Source organism: Archocentrus centrarchus, chromosome 2, assembly GCF_007364275.1.
Source record: "Archocentrus centrarchus isolate MPI-CPG fArcCen1 chromosome 2, fArcCen1, whole genome shotgun sequence".
In the NCBI taxonomy this organism is placed as follows: Eukaryota; Metazoa; Chordata; class Actinopteri; order Cichliformes; family Cichlidae; genus Archocentrus; species Archocentrus centrarchus.
Genome location: NC_044347.1, coordinates 5,222,941 through 5,238,922, shown reverse-complemented (window position 1 = coordinate 5,238,922; position 15,982 = coordinate 5,222,941). Strand labels below are relative to the sequence as shown.

At 41.0% G+C, this 15,982-nt stretch overlaps 1 protein-coding gene and 1 long non-coding RNA gene across 2 annotated transcripts; one reads left to right on the top strand and one right to left on the bottom strand.

Moving 5' to 3' along the window:
• The first annotated feature begins 953 nt into the window (after positions 1-953).
• Positions 954-2,401, top strand: LOC115796702 (uncharacterized). Its single transcript, XM_030753088.1, has 2 exons — positions 954-1,912; positions 2,070-2,401. Exons 1-2 carry the CDS (start codon positions 1,037-1,039, stop codon positions 2,094-2,096), a joined length of 903 nt encoding a protein of 300 aa, XP_030608948.1. The 5' UTR covers positions 954-1,036; the 3' UTR covers positions 2,097-2,401.
• A 7,876-nt stretch (positions 2,402-10,277) lies between these two features.
• On the bottom strand, positions 10,278-14,761 carry LOC115796942 (uncharacterized). The gene is made up of 3 exons (XR_004021368.1): positions 14,668-14,761; positions 13,673-13,782; positions 10,278-10,339 (listed from the first exon to the last, which is right to left on the bottom strand). It is a non-coding gene; the product is annotated as an uncharacterized LOC115796942 (long non-coding RNA).
• Positions 14,762-15,982: the final 1,221 nt, after the last annotated feature.

Here is a 15,982-nt window from a genome sequence, read left to right as displayed (position 1 = left end):
CAAGAAGGGGTAGATTTCCAACACCTTGTTATCCTTTTCAGTTCCTTCACATGGATTTCATAGAACTGAATCAATGTAGGACTTACAAGTACTGTTTAGTACTTGTAGATCCTTTTACAAAATGGGTTGAAATTATTCCATCGGCAAAAGCGGATGCACTGACGGTTGCAAAAGCCTTATGTAAGACCATAATTCCTAATTATGGCATTCCAGAGAAGCCGTGGAGTGATAATGGACCACACTTTGTAAATGAGATAGTGTCTAAGGTGTCTCAAAATTTAGGCATTGAACTGAAGAACCATTGTGCATACCACCCGCAGAGTGCAGGGTTAGTGGAAAGAACAAATGGGACGATAAAAAATAGGTTGAGGAAAAGCATGGCAGAAACGGGGAGACCTTGGGTGGACTGTATAGACCTAGTGAAAAAGTACATGCGCATAACACCATCAGAATTAGGACTTACTCCGTATGAAATATTATATGGCAGACCATTCAGGCTGCCTGTATATACGGAGGAAGAAAAGGCAGAAGAGAGCTGTGATTTGAGTGACTGGATGAGGAAATTTCTACAAAGTAAACAAGTAACTGATGCTAATAAACTGCCAGAAGCATCTTCTTTCTCTCCACAGGTGCCACTGATACAGCCAGGAGACTGGGTGCTGGTCAATGTCATCAAACGGAAGTGCTGGTCAAACCCGAGGTGGGACGGCCCATATCAAGTTCTCCTGACCACACCAACAGCAGTGAAAATCGCTGAAAGATCTACGTGGATTCATCTGAGTCACTGCAAGAAGGTGGAGCCACTTACTTCGGAGTAAAGGTGGAAGTCTGGTTACAAAGGGGAAATTCCTTATAGTGGTTTTTTCGTCTCAACCCAGTGAAGACAACAACTGATCCCTACTCCTTTAGAATGGCGCCCTTCTGCAGCCTCATAATTATTCTCAGTGTGAGCACACTGCTAGTTTTAGGAGGAACATCTTCATTAAATTACACCCAGTACCCACATGAATATGCAACCAATGAATGGTGGCAGTTAATGAACGTCACAGCTCATGTTAATAATTGGACAAATTGTTATGTGTGTGCACATATGCCAGTGGCAGGACACAATACTGGACTGAGGCCTTACAATGTTAGCTGGGAGCACTCATGGTGTCTCTATGGGTTGGCTACACATCCAGGGAGAAGAGCTAAATGGAATGAAGCAAATTTTACCTCAATTCTTAATGTAAAGGGGATAAGTTCTCCCATTAATAGAAACTGTTCTATGTTAACAGATTTGCTTACTTGGCCTCAGCTAGCTAACCCCCTTCCTGAGGTACTGATGTTGACTCATTTGCCAGAGAAAGCTTTTCCAGCATGTGTTATAGCAAATGGAACCATCAAGGTGGGTAGATTACCAGCCACTCTCTGTAATGCTATCTATTCCTACTGTCCACCAACAGATGAGAGACAATGCCTGACCTGCCTCAAAAATATTGCTTGTTATAATAATCTAACTGTACGGAGGAAGGAATGTCAGTCTGATTTGGCCTACAGAATACAGATGGACACTGGAGAGCTGAGTCAGTGCTCACGAGTAGCACCAGGACCCAAGGGAACAAGAGTGTTAGCGGATTGGTATTTCATCTGTGGTCACAAAGCATACGTGTCCCTTCCCCCAGATTGGGGAGGCCTGTGTAGTGTTGCATATGTGTCAGATCATGTCTTTTTCATGCAGTACCAGGCCAGTCATCCACATCACAAGACGAAGCGACAGGTTGGAGAGTGGCTCACGAGCCATTCAGAAGTCCCAGAGGAGCTCCGGATCTGGGGAGTCGGAGCGAAGATTGCCCAGTCTATCTTTCCAGGAATTGGACTGGGATTTGTGCGTGACCAAGTGGAAATAAATCGCTATGCACTATTACGTCTGGTAAATACAACCATAGCTCTATGACAAGGAACTTTAAAAGAGTTAAGTTCACTCAGAGCAATGGTGATGAAAAACAGGATAGTATTAGACCTTTTGACAGCTTCCCAGGGTGGCGTGTGTAAGATTATTGGTAAGACATGTTGTACTTGCATCCCAGATGAAGATGATGCTGGTGGAGCCATAAGGGAGGCACTCGACAGACTGACTGAATTACAGAAATATGTACAACAGCACACTCAGGAAAGCCAGAGTGATTGGTTTTCCTGGCTAAATGGGGGAAATTGGTGGCAGGTATTGTTGAAATGCCTGACTCCTGTTTTGTGTGTGTTAGTGTTGATTTGTGTGTTTACAATGTGTATTCTGCCCTGCATCAGATTCATCATAACAAAGATTTTTACTGGTTATGTTGTGTCATATTTGCAGCTTCAGATGGTCGACCAAGACGCTGAAATGCCTGAGGATATTTTGTAAATATGTATATATTTGGCAATGAATGAAATCCACACTGAAAATGTGCAAGCAAGTGGTGTGGCGTGGAAAAATATGCCAGTGAAGTTATGATAAACAGGGGGGAAATGTTGGAGTTATGGTATAAATTCCATTCTGTTTGTTATAACTTATCATATCTTCTGTTTGTATATTTTCTATAAGTTGTTTTATGTACATATGATACTGTTGTTTTTATGTTTGAAATGGAAACACGTGGTAACAATTTTTACAAAGGAAGTTGTAGTTACCTGTAGGCTGTTTCAAGCCTGCAGGGAACACATATAGGATACGTGTCTCATATACACGTTACATGCACATTCTACAGGATACTTACTACCATATATGGTAAGGAAAAAGCCAAGAATGTTGTTTATTACATGCTGTAAACTGCGTTTGGTGTAACCCACGTGATCTTATTGTGAAAGTCCGAATAAAAGCGCTGCGCAGGAAGCAGTCCTTTAGGACAGATAACTTCTGCTCAGCCGCGAGCCGAGTTCAAGGAACGGATCTCTCCTCCTTGTGCAAGTTCAAAAGAGTTGTGTGTTTGTTCTCTGAGTTATTAAAATGATCTGAACCTATCATGCTCAAATTAAACTTTTACAAATCATTCCATTTTTGCCCACTTATGAGCTCAGAGAGGGTTCATTTCTGCAAAGTTCTTGTTTTTAGAACTCACAAAATCTATTTGTGCGATCTGTCTTGTTGTTTGCAACAATAAATATGATATTTTGACATTAACATCAGAAAGTTTATGAAGTATCCAGAGTTATTTTTCTGTGTTCAGTTTTTAACAAGACCAAACGTTCTTCTAGCTCTGCTATTTGCTCGCTGACCACAAAGACAGGTTTTCCCTACAGGCGTGTCTGCTGGAGACAGACAGGTGAGGTCGAAAGCATCGAGCCTCTTTTGGCCCTTGAAAAGCAAACATACGCCAGAGGGGACGGCTCCAAATACCCTGGCATAGTCTCCAGGAGTTACAGGGATATTACATTTTCTGACAAATTCTTCATAGCTGAGCAAAAGTCCTTCACTATTGAATAACTGCTCAACCATATGATGATGAAGAACTGAGTTCTTCTCAATGATTTCTGCATTAATATCAAAGATCAAAATCATTGCATCATGGTTGATAACTGTGCAAAAATAGAAACATCAGTGGATTCACTTCCTGGAGGAAACCTGTAGTTTAGAGGAAATGCAGTGATTAGATCCATTTCTCCGTCCATCCTGGTCATTATTATTAAGAAAGTTTGTTTGCTTCAACCAATCACAACTTTGGAAAATGTGATTACATCACACACACCAACATGGTCGACCACACCTCCTCACTGAGGTCAAAGTTTAGTCGACCTTTAGTTTTAACAGACTTTGAGGCTGTGACAGAGTTAGACCAGGACACACACACACACACACACACACACACACACACACACACACAGTGAGCACTGTAAGGCTTTTGGATGATTTAAAAAACTGAATTCATCATCAAAGAAATAAATTTCACTTGTTCAGGAATTATTAGATATAAATAATTTTTGGAGACTTCCCACCTACCACTAGAGGGAGTCCACATACCACAGTTTCAGAACGACTGATATATATTATATATTCCATCTATTCTCTTCTCCTGGTCAGGCTCCTGGGGGGTTACACCCTGTACAGGTCACCAGCCTGTTGGGGGGCTAACACAGAGACAGACAACCATTCACAGCTGTGAGTCATTTAGACTCACCAGTTCACCCAGTAACTGCCTGTCTGTGGACTGTGGGAGGAAACCCACAGAGACACGAGGAGAACTGCAGTTCATTTATTCAGAGCAGAGTTTTGATCCTGTTTAAAGGTTAAATCTGTTTGATGATTGTTTAGTTTATTCTTTGGTTATTAAAAAGAACACAATATGGCCTCCATGTTGCTCGTGTTTCAGTTATTTATGCAATTTGATCATTTGAGTTTTGTGTATTGATTGTGTTAACAAATATATAATCATAATTCCTACTGTGTTTTTTTGTTTTATGAATAAATTATGGTGATGGTCCCTGTTTTTTGGCACCTGCCCCCCAAAAATGTATGTGCAGGTGCCTGCAGGGTTTGGGTAAAACATGAAAGATGAAATTTAAAAAATGGAAAGATTTTGTTGAAATGGAAGATTCCCTGTGGAAGTCTGTGGAAGTCTGTGGGAGTCTTTGGAAGTCTGTGGAAGTCTGAGGCAGAATGAAGGGAGAGAAAAAGTGGTGAGCAGACAAAGAATAAAGGATGAAGAGGATAAATCTTTGTATCCTTCAGAGCTTCACTCACCAACACGCTGATTCATCAGAAACCTCGGACAGCTCCACCTTTTCTCCCGTGGCCCACCCCACCTGACACCAACGTGCAGACCCTCCATCTGCCCCTGTGGTTGAAGTGGGGGGGTTGAAACCGTAATGAAGCCATGAGTCATTTGCCTCTCCAGGGGACTCAGGTCAGAAAATAGGAATAGGAAAATCTCCTCCAGGAGGCGTCCACAGATGACGTCACGGCTCTGATGATAAGATCAGGTGTGCAGGGAGGCTGTAACAGCCTTATGAAGGGAGTTAGTTTCCTCCACACTGCAAAAATCTCTGCATGCAAACAAAATGATGACGAGTGTGTTCAGAAAATGATGCTCGTCTTACTGAAGTGTCACCAAACTCAGGAGAGACTGACACTGAAGCTGATGGTACCAAACCTACAGCACACACATGACCTTTGCTCACACTCGTAACACAAGTTGTTCCACCTTAACAACACACTGAGTTTGTGTCTCCTCCACAGGTTAGTGGACACTACGTTCCCTCTGTGACAATTTTCACTTCATCACTGATGATAACGAATTAGAGGAAATCCAACATTAATCGTACATCTTTTGCTTTCTGCCTGTTGCCAAAACATTTATTATTAATGGGTTTAATTTCAACCCTGAATGTTGGAGAGGTTTCTCCAGGAGGCTGGTTTGATAGCTGCTCTCAGGACAGGGACTCGGGTCAGGGAGTTTCTTCCAGATAGACTTTGTTTGTCTAAAGGATGGATCACATACAAGCTGCATAACACTTGGCATACAGGAGTGAGTCCAAAGAGTATGTGGGCATGGTGATGTAGGTGTAGGCACATGTGTGTGTGTGTGTGTGTGTGTGTGTGTGTGTGTGTGTGTGTGTGTGTGTGTGTGTGTGTGTGTGTGTGGTTCTAAATGGAATAGGAAAAGAAAAATACACATATAAATTTCCAATATGGGAAAGCAAATCATCCTAACACACTCTAATAATTAACTAAATAATCTGGTTACATTAAATCTAACAGTGATAGTTTGAACAGAGCAAAATAAGCACATCTGTATGACCAGCAATGATAATACACATTAACTTCATTTTAGCCACACTAAATGAATTTGGTGGACATCAGCGCCCCCTTGTGGCCAAATAACATACCGGTGTTACGTCGAGCCGCGTTTCCCCATCAGATACGGTTTCCCCAGCGTCTCTGCGCCGCCCACCAGCGTCTCTGCGCCGCCCACGCGGCAAAAAACGCGCGTGCTTGTTCAGCGCTCGTAACCAGCGCACCGTGCTTGCGCCGCAAGAAAACTACGGACACCGTGAAAGCTCAAACAACGTGTTTCGGCGAAGTTGTCCCACTTTTTGCAAATGCGCTCCCATCAGATACGTGCGCTCTCTCTCTCTCTATGTTTAGATGTTTATCGATAGATAGATAGATAGATACTCCATATAGCCCATGCGGATAGCTCTATATAACCCAAAATTGGGTGAACACATCTTGATAGCCTAATAACAGCCATCAGATTCCGCTCCCCCTGTTTAACACAGGGGGAGCGGAATCTGATGGCTGTCCCTGGGCCAACATTCATGCATGTGAAATTTCGAGCTCGTACACGTAGACGTGCACACGCGACCAGGCGACGCGACACAACAAAGTTGGAAAATGTTCTACTTTTGTCGCTGTCGCGTGGCACTAAACCAATCAGCAAGAGTTTCATTGACTGACCAATGAGCGGAGAGTATGCTACACGCTGCAGTCTGCAACCACTTTCAGCACGAAGGAAAGCATCGTTTTAGCTGTGTTTGACTTTCCTATATTATATGACACTTCACGCAGTGATTATCGAGTTACACATAAAAGGCAGCCATATGAGAACGTGTTGGTGTAACACTAACGTTAAACAGACGGATAGAGAGGACTTTTGTGCTAATATAGGATGAACGCGAGGTTGTCTTTTTCTTTTGTAGCGGAGCCTTAACAGCAAGATTTCTGTCAGTTCCAAAAAAATCTTCAGACTCATCTTTATTGCCGTGTCTGACACGGACTGCTTTGAAAATGTCTAAATCCCTCCAGTTTCATAACCAATCACATTTCTTGGAGACGAGTGACGTAAGAGCGCGATTCGCAATGCTGCCGTCGCTATCGCGTCCCGTGTGTTCGGTTTCACCCCAGTGGCGATGCGACCCATTCGTCGCTGTCGTTTGTCGCTCCCCGTGTGTCGAGCCCATCACGTTTGTACATGAACGCGCACGGCTAGCACGCGCTGCTCCTGATCACCCACGGAGAAACGTGTCTAATGGCAGCAGCATTCGTCATGTGGGGCACTGTCGTAAAGCCGTGCGACCCCCTCACTTACGGCCAAAGCATCAAACACAACTTGGAGCTTAATAACCAACAATCAGAGCCACAACCCGAACAATAGGACGGAAACATGAAGAGACTTTCTGAGCCTGAAGCCTCAAAGCAGTTAAAGCTGAAGTGTTTGCGCCTGTTCAGCTGCTGTGGTCTCATCAGTGGAGACGAGCAGCTCCTCACAGAAGTGACCTGCTTTGGAGGAGGCAACAACATTTACACACACATACACAAAATACACACAAAAACATATACATGTGTGTTTTTCAGGTGCTGTTTGGTTTTTGTTCTTCCATTTTTACAGGTGCAGCAGTTGGTGAGTCGTTGTGTTTTTCTACCTGTGCTCTGTCCTCTTTTTTCCCCCTTTTTCCTGCTTTTTTCCTGCCTGTCAGCTCTGCATTGCCATAATACTCAAACACTTGTGTGAACAAAGGAAACACTAACAGGAGGAGCCTCTGTACAGTTCATGGAGCTCATTGTAGAAAAGCATTTATGGGGTAGGGTTAACACAACAGTGCATTCACATCATGATTCTGACTCCAAAACTAAAGAAAAACATGAAATATTTTGGAAAACTGATCAAAGAATATTTGGGAAATCTGCTTAGTTTGATTATTTGTTTGATAAAATTGTTACAGCTCGTTGCACCTGTTTACTGAGACTCTGGTTGTCTATAAGGTTGTGAGTCAGCTCACAAAGTTGTGTTTTTATTGTAACATCTGAGTTTATTAAATCCTTCTTCCTGTGGGATTCACCCTCCAAACAATCATAATTAGACTCAAACTAAACAAACTGACTGAAAAACCTTTCAGCTCTCTGCAGTCTGAGGGATCTGAGGGGAACCTGCTCTGTTTAACAGCTGATTGATCAGCTGATTCATCCAGATGATTGATTGGTCAGTAGTTGGTAACTTCACACCTGTTGATGTCTCATCATGAAGCTAACCTGCACCAGAACAGGTCGATGTACCTGGTAAGAAGAGAGCCAGCTTCATGGTACAGAAACTCAGGGCTAACCTGGAATTTATCTGGATAAGAAGAATTCCTGCTTCTCAGTGCCGACCTCAGGATTCCCCATAAGAGAGGAGTCAGAGTGACCTGACAAACAAACCTGAATAATGTGATCAAAGAAAGAGTTCAGAGGATGGGACTCAGGGTCAAAACGCTCAAGAGTTTTGGATTAATAGTAAATTTATTTGAGTTTTGGTTTTGTTTGGTTTTTATTGTTATTCTAGAGTTTGAAGGTTTGTTTTGATTTCTTTATTATTCTGTTATATTGGAACATTATTGATTTTTATTTTATAGTTATGCTAGTGATGAGTTCAGCTTCATGATCTTCTGTTTTGGTTCATGTCTTCATGAAACTTATTTATCATAATTATTATTAGTAATAGTAGCAGTCTGCTCACCTCTTTCCTCTTTTCTAATGAGTCCTCAGTGTATCTATAGAGCTGTTTTTGTCTTTCTTCAATTCAGTTTTATTTATTTAGCACCAAATCACAACAAAAAGTCTTCTGAAGCCTCTTTATATTGTAGACAAAGATCCTAAAATATTACAGAGAAAACGCAAAGGTCAAAATGACAAACAGGAAGAAACCACCAGCAGAGCAGAGGGTGTGGTGATGGAGACAGGTGGAGGTGATGCTGAGCTGCAGGCTGTTCAGTCAGTTTCAGCTGACTGATGGATACAAACTTGTCACCATGACAACAGTGGTGGAGAAAGGAGACAGGACTTGTGCCGCTGCAGCGCTCAGAGGAAGGACCAATAGTTATAGATGATCAGACACTGCAGTTACATCACAGCTCTGTGACATCACTGCAGTTACATCACAGCTCTGTGACATCACTGCAGTTACATCACAGCTCTGTGACATCACTGCAGTTACATCACAGCTCTGTGATATCTGACCACAGTCAGCAGTGATGAAGACTTGGGTCTGTCCAGCCTGCTTCAGTTCCAGCTTCTTCTCAGTTTCATATTTTGATGGTGGACATTCTGGATGTTGGTATTTATGAAATAACCATGTATAACCATTGTTATATTCCTTTAACAGAATCATCAGGTTAATGTTTGTTGTGCTGCTTCCAGCTCCTGATGTTCAGCTTCCTCTTCTACTGGCTCCTGCTGATCCTGCTGTTGGTCTGAGTCCTGCAGGATGCTCTGCAGGGTCTCTATAATTTGGCTGCTGCCACATTTCAGGGCATTTGGCCCTTTGCTGGTGGCGGGAGCAGGATGTGCTTTGGAGTGTTTGTTTCTTTGTTTAGTTCTTGTGTTTCTGGTTAGCCTGTTTTTTTTTTCTTTCAATCATTAACCTTCATTGATTTGTCCTTTTGTCTTCTGGTGTTGTGCCCAGCAGACGCTCGTAGGGCAGAGCTGCCATTTTCTTTTAGTGGTCACCTTTTTTCACCTGTTTATTGTGGTTGTCATGGAGCTGAGGTGCAGGTTTGTAATTTTTTGTTACCAAGCTCATTATTTTGTATTTTCTTTTAGGGTTGTTTGTAGTGTTGGCCTTGGACAATAAAGCTTTTCAAGCCAACTCCAACAGCCTCCTCAGGTTCCTTCATCCAGTCTTATGTTAACTACCATCTACATCAATATTAATTCAACACTTAGAGCACAAAAACGTTCTTACTGGGGTGGTTGTGCCTCGGTTGGTAGAGCAGGTCACCTACTAATTGGAAGGTTGGTGGTTCGATTCCCAGCTACTCCAGGCTGCATGCCAAAATATCCTTGGGCAAGATACTGAACCCCAAGTTGCTCTCCGACGCAAGCATTGGAGTGTGAATGTGTGTGAAAGTTACGCAATGAACACTTAGCTTAGTTACATATGGAAGTGCTTGTATAAATGGATGAATGCAAACATGTTGTATGAGTGCTCAGAGTAGAAAAGCACTTTATTTGAACTAGTTAATTTACCATTGCAAACTAGACTGTGCATTCAAAGAAGTGGTGGGAACATTTGCAGGTCTGACCAGTCTGACGGCATATTTTTAAAGTGAAACCATGAAGGTGTGGATGCACACACACACACACACCTACACACACACACAAAGCTGTTAGTGTTTTGATGTTTTGATTTCTCTTCATTAAAGTCATTTTTCTTGTATTTGGAGACAATTTTGTTATGATTGTTTCATTTTTGTAATGATGAGGTGGAGCAGAGACGACCTTTGTTCATCACATTTATTGTTTATATTTCCTGTTTTGATGTTTGAGCAGGAAAAGAAACTGTGAAGTGTGTCGAAGTCAGATTAGTGAAGATGTGAGTCCAGACGACGTGTGTGCAGGATCAGCTGAGCTCTGCAGGAGACATGGAGGTTCAAAGGAGGAGAGTCAAAAACCATCAAACACCAAACATACATTTTTACATTCAGTGTCACTTTGACCTTCTTCATGATGACATCATCAGCATGTTTTTATTATCAAAGTGATTCAAATTTCACACTCAGCTGATTAAAAACAGAAAAATACTCAAAGATTTACTTTAACATACACTGACTCATCTTAGCATTAAATCACAGGAGGATCAGCAGGTAAACATTCAAGTCACTGCACCAACCCCCCCCTCTACAGTCTAATTAAACCAGTTTAACCAGCTCTGATGAGCTCAATACAAACACTGATGCTGCTTCTGCTGAGCCCCTCCCACCTGTCCTGCTTCAGGTGGAGTCCTGCCTCCTTCCAGGAATCAGCTCACTTGTGCGATAGATAGATAGATAGATAGATAGATAGATAGATAGATAGATAGATAGATAGATAGATAGATAGATAGATAGATAGATAGATAGATACTTCATTGATCCAACAAGGGGAATTATTGATTATTGTGTCAGTGTTTGGTGTCCAGGTGTGGAGTGGAGCTTCTTCTTCTTCTTCTGCTCTGTTTGCAGAAACTGTAAGTTTGCTTTGTTTCCTCCTTTAACAGTTTTTCTTCAGGAACTTTACTGTTTGTTTCTGCTCTGTGAGGTTTGGATGTTCAGCTCTGATTTCAGGACAAACTTTGGATCATTCTTTGAAACAAATCACATGATCAGGTTGTGGACTAAAACCAGAGTCCATAAATCAGAGCAGCTCAGAGTTAGTTGATGGTCAGCAGCTGAGCTCAGGTGTTGTTACTGTGGATTGATTGACAGCTGGGAGGGAATTCAGAAAAATGTGTAAGAATTGTGAACTTTGTGACACGTTGTTGCTCTTTGTCAGGATCTCAGGTCATAAGGTTTTCAGAAAGCACCTCGTACACACTGAGGTATGAAAAACTCCACTGTGGCAGCATCAGAAACCTGTTCACCAACGTTCATAAAATGCTCAGTAAATGTTCTCACTGCAGTTTTTAGTCTTTGTTTTGTGTGTTTAGGACTTTTAGCTCTACAACTACAGCAGACACTTTCTCTGATCTGCTCTCAGATGGAGCGGCTGTGAGGACACTCACTGTCCAACACTTTAACCTGTAACACCTGCATCTGATTTCATTCTGACCAGATTTGAACAAAAATCCTGTTTCATGTTCGAGTGTTTGATCCTGATTGTTTGGCTCTCAAAGGTCGAGAAAAACAGGTTTTTATTGTCAGAGGTTACTTTATGAACGGGACCGTGTTTCAAATTTAATTATGAATTCATGACAAAAACACAAAAGATTAAAAAGAATCAAACAGTTGTGCTCAAAAGTTTACAAACAGCAGAATTGATTGATTTTTGTCCATTTTTCAGAGAATATTAGTGATCAAACTTTTCTTTGGTTCATAGTTGGTGGTTTGGTGAAGCCGTTGTGTTTGACCTTTTTAGATCATGAGCACCATTACTTAATGTGGTTGTAGCTGAGATATAGATCCAACATGGAGGCCTCTGATTAAAAACACTGCGTGACAAACTGCTGGCTCGCCTCCAACAGGAAGTGATGCTGACTCTTGATGAGCAGACAGAGGAGTCGTGTTACTCAGAGACTGGATCAGAGCCACCAAAAGGGTTCATATCAAACTCTGATCTGTCTGTTAATCACTGACAATATTTAAAGATGATTACAGCTCCAAACCATTTGGATTCTTCAGCTCTCTGCGTTTCTCTCTGACTCCTCCATCCTTCTGAGCCTCAAACTGTCACTCATTTCCTCATTCAGTTGATATCAGAGCGCATTAATCTGCAGACCTCAGTCTGTCATTACTGTAAAGAGACGTTATTCCTCAAATAAAGTCAGAATGAGATCAGAGAATCTGAGATTTGACTTTTTGATTCTGGATTCTCTTTGGTTTTTATTCTGTTTCAAGTTTTGATTCTTTGATTTGATTCTTGAGTTTCACCAAATCCATGAAGATCTTTGTGTTTCAGGTCAAACTGGATTTAACTACAGCTGTGTGTGTGTGTGTGTGTAGCAGCAGCAGAGTTAGTTGATACTCAGAGGTGTTACTGTGGATTTCCTGTGGATGGGTCACAGTGGATCTTCTAAATGACTCTTTAATGCAGATGTGCTGCAGCTTCTAGATTCAACATGTCGGCCTCTGGTTCAAAAACACTGCGTCACAAACTGTTGGCTCTCCTCCAACAGAAAGTAGTGTTGACTGTTCCCACAGAGAGGATCATGTTACAGAGACTGGAGACTGGGCAACTACTGATTATTTTAGTAATCAAGTATTCTATCAATTATTTTATTGATTAATTGATTAATTGGCTAAGAAATACTTTTGTCTTACTAATGAGCAACAATAAACATTAAAGAGAAAAATGGGTCTTTGAAAACAAACTGCTCATTGGTTTCTATTTTAGAGTTGCAGTGTTTCAGTCAGATATCATGTGGTTGTACTCAGACTGTCACGGCTGCACAGAGGCAGAGATCTGTGAGAGCTTTACATCATTACAAATGTGAGTCTGTGGACATGAAGGCAGCTTTCTCCTCTAATCAGTGTTTCTACTAATGAAGTTTGAGACGATCATTTCTCGTGTTGTGATCGATCACATTGATGAAACAGTCACAGCTGACTCTTCTATGACTGCTGCATCAGAAACAGATTTAACCTTTAGAAACCATGTTTGTATTTCTGAGGAGTTTTTGAAACACCTGCTACAGAGTCTGAATGTGTTCCTGCAGCATTTCATGATAAAATGATGCTGGACCATTAAATATAATAAAATAAATCAATCAAACTGAAGTACAGAGACTTGGCTCAACTTAAATGTGAAAAATATCAACAAACAATCAGATGAGGAAAGATTACTGTGATAAATTATTAATCAGTGAACAGTCATTGTTTGGAAATGATTTTTTTTTTAGGGAGTTTTTTTTTGTCTTTTTCAGGAATTTACAGACTGATAGAAACTCATCTGGATCATCTGATGTGGTTTTAATGATGTGTTGATGTTTTTCACTGTGATCAAAGTGCCTGAATGTTGGAGCTGAGAGTGAAATTGTAGGTTACATTTTAGGGGTCCTCCATATTCAGTGTGTAATCCCACTCACACACTCCCTCACACTCTGCATACACACTGGACTGAGACACAAAGATCAGTTTGAACACAGACAGTAAAAAGCTGTTAGTGGAGCTCTTCATTCATGTGATTGATGTTCATTAAAGCAACATGTTGTTGTGGCTTCAGACACTTTGGATCTGAATGATTATTTGAATCATGAGGAGCAAAGATGACCTGAAGGCTCTGCGGAGTCACATTAGTGCAGACGACGTGTTTGCAGTTGTGATCTGTAGGAGACTCGGAGGTTCAGCAGGAGGAGAGTCAGAAACCATCAGCTGAGACATCTGAACACACACACATTAAACACACGTTTAGACTCAGTGTGACTGAAACACACACACACACACACACACACACACACACACACACACACACACACACACACACAGAGTCAGTCTGAATGAAAGCAGCTGTTTGTCTTCACTGTTTGCAGAAACTGAGTTTGCTTTGTTTGTCTTTACAAACTTCAGTTTGTTTCTGTCGTGTTTCGACTCAAAGTTCAGCTTTTATTTTATTTCAGGACAAACTTTGGATTGTCTGAAAGACAGAACCCCAAAAATATTTAAAACTGAGCACACTTTCAATCACATTCAGCTCTGGCCAAACAAATAGTGTGTATTTTAGGAACTATGTGAAGCTGTTATTTGTGTTCCTTAATAATTAATTCATGTTTAATCTACTGTAAGTCTGGTAAGGCTTCACAGTTTACTCCTCATAGTGAGGCCGTGCTTCTCAGTTGTTCTGTCCTCAACAAAGCGCCTTGCTCTTGTGTCGACAGGCAGCTAAACTCCACTCCAATAACCACACTGACAAGAGGATCCAATTCTTCTCTCTTTACTGAAGGCATTGGCAGTAGGGTAAAACTAAGAAAGAAATCAACATAATACGGTCACCTTTACATTCCAAACTAATTAGATGTACATAACTGCAATAATTACTCACTTGTGATTAAATATGAACATTGTGTATAATACCAACTGAATGTATTGCTATTAGGAAAATACCTAAGCCAGAACTAATTCTGTAGTAAAATAAATATATCCGTAGCCAACATGAGGAAAACTAGCATGTGGTAAATCAGCCTGCTAAATACAATTAGCCATTCGCCTAATTACACAAATGCTTGACTATTTACAAAAATAAGAATCAGGAATGAACATTTTACATACCGACGATGCCATCTAAGACCAAATACAGCAGATGTTTACAGATGAAACCCTGGGATGACAACCATGCTTTCCTCCTCCATTGCTTAATCCTGACTCACACTGATGACATCATAAACAGCGGCCAGTTCACATTATTTAAACCATGCATACCTAACTTGGCCAGTAGGTGGCACCAATACACAAACAAACTTTCAGTACACATTGTCTATGGACATTACATCGGTCCCTGACGCACCTTCACAGAGACAGTCTGAGGGACAGATTTCACTCTTTGTTTGAAACTTTTACAAACTTCTCCTTCTCTGATGTTTCCTGCAGACGTTCCCCAGCCAGCACCACCACCACACACTGACTTATTTATTTTTGTTATTATTTTTCCCCTCCTTTGTACTTCACTTGGGTTATGAGATGTCTTCTTCCTTCACTTGTATGTTTTGATGAAGGGCTTCTTTCAGGTCATCCAGACTTGTGTGCTGTGGACAAACAGACTTTCTCATATGTGTGTGTTTGTGTCACTGCTGATCTCACTAATGCTCTGACTCTCTGATGATCTTTTTGGTCTTTTTAGGTGTTTCATCCAGAGCTTCAGTGATTGGGGCCTTACACAAATATTTCTAACACAGTTTCAATAATGTCCACACCTTCATGTGTTTAATTTAGTTAAAGAAATAAATAACAAAGCTCACACTGAACAGGTCGTTCCTAAGAGCTGTAACTCCTGACCCTTCATCCAGTTTCAATGTAAATACAAATAAAAGCTGAGTATTAAACAACTGTAACTTAAATATATTTGTATGAAAACATGTGACCTTCACTGAATTTCCTTCAGTAACTTAAATCCTTGAAATGTTTCTTTTAGACTGTAAAGAGTTCAGATCTTTGGAAAAACTCCATTACAGTCCTGCATTCAGGTTATTACTCATGCTCATAGTTTTATTATATCAGGTACATGAAGCTGTTGGCTGTATTTGAATGTTCATGTCATCCTATAATTTTAAAGCTGTGTAGTTAATAGTTTGAAAGCAGAACTATAACTGTGATCAGAGTGAGCTGTAAATATTTCTACATTAGATCTGTTAGTCTGTTATAATTTATTACACAGATGATCTCCAGAGTCTTGAAGCAGTTTGAACCTCTTTACAGATTTAAGAGTCAGTCATTAATTCTAAGACACAATCACTTAGTTCACTTCCTGTTTAGTTAATCAGAGATGTGATATTTAGGTGCCGTTTACACAAAGCTGTTTTCACTGGAAACGGTGTCGTTTTGATGCGTTTCAGCCTTTCGTTTACACGATGGCGTTTCAGAAACGATC

Bases quoted from the DNA above. Each gene is read 5' to 3' on its own strand.
- LOC115796702 (XM_030753088.1), top strand. From the start codon at position 1,037: ATGAACGTCACAGCTCATGTTAATAATTGGACAAATTGTTATGTGTGT. The intron at 1,913-2,069 runs GTAAATACAACC...CTTGCATCCCAG, and splicing joins GCTATGCACTATTACGTCTG to ATGAAGATGATGCTGGTGGA.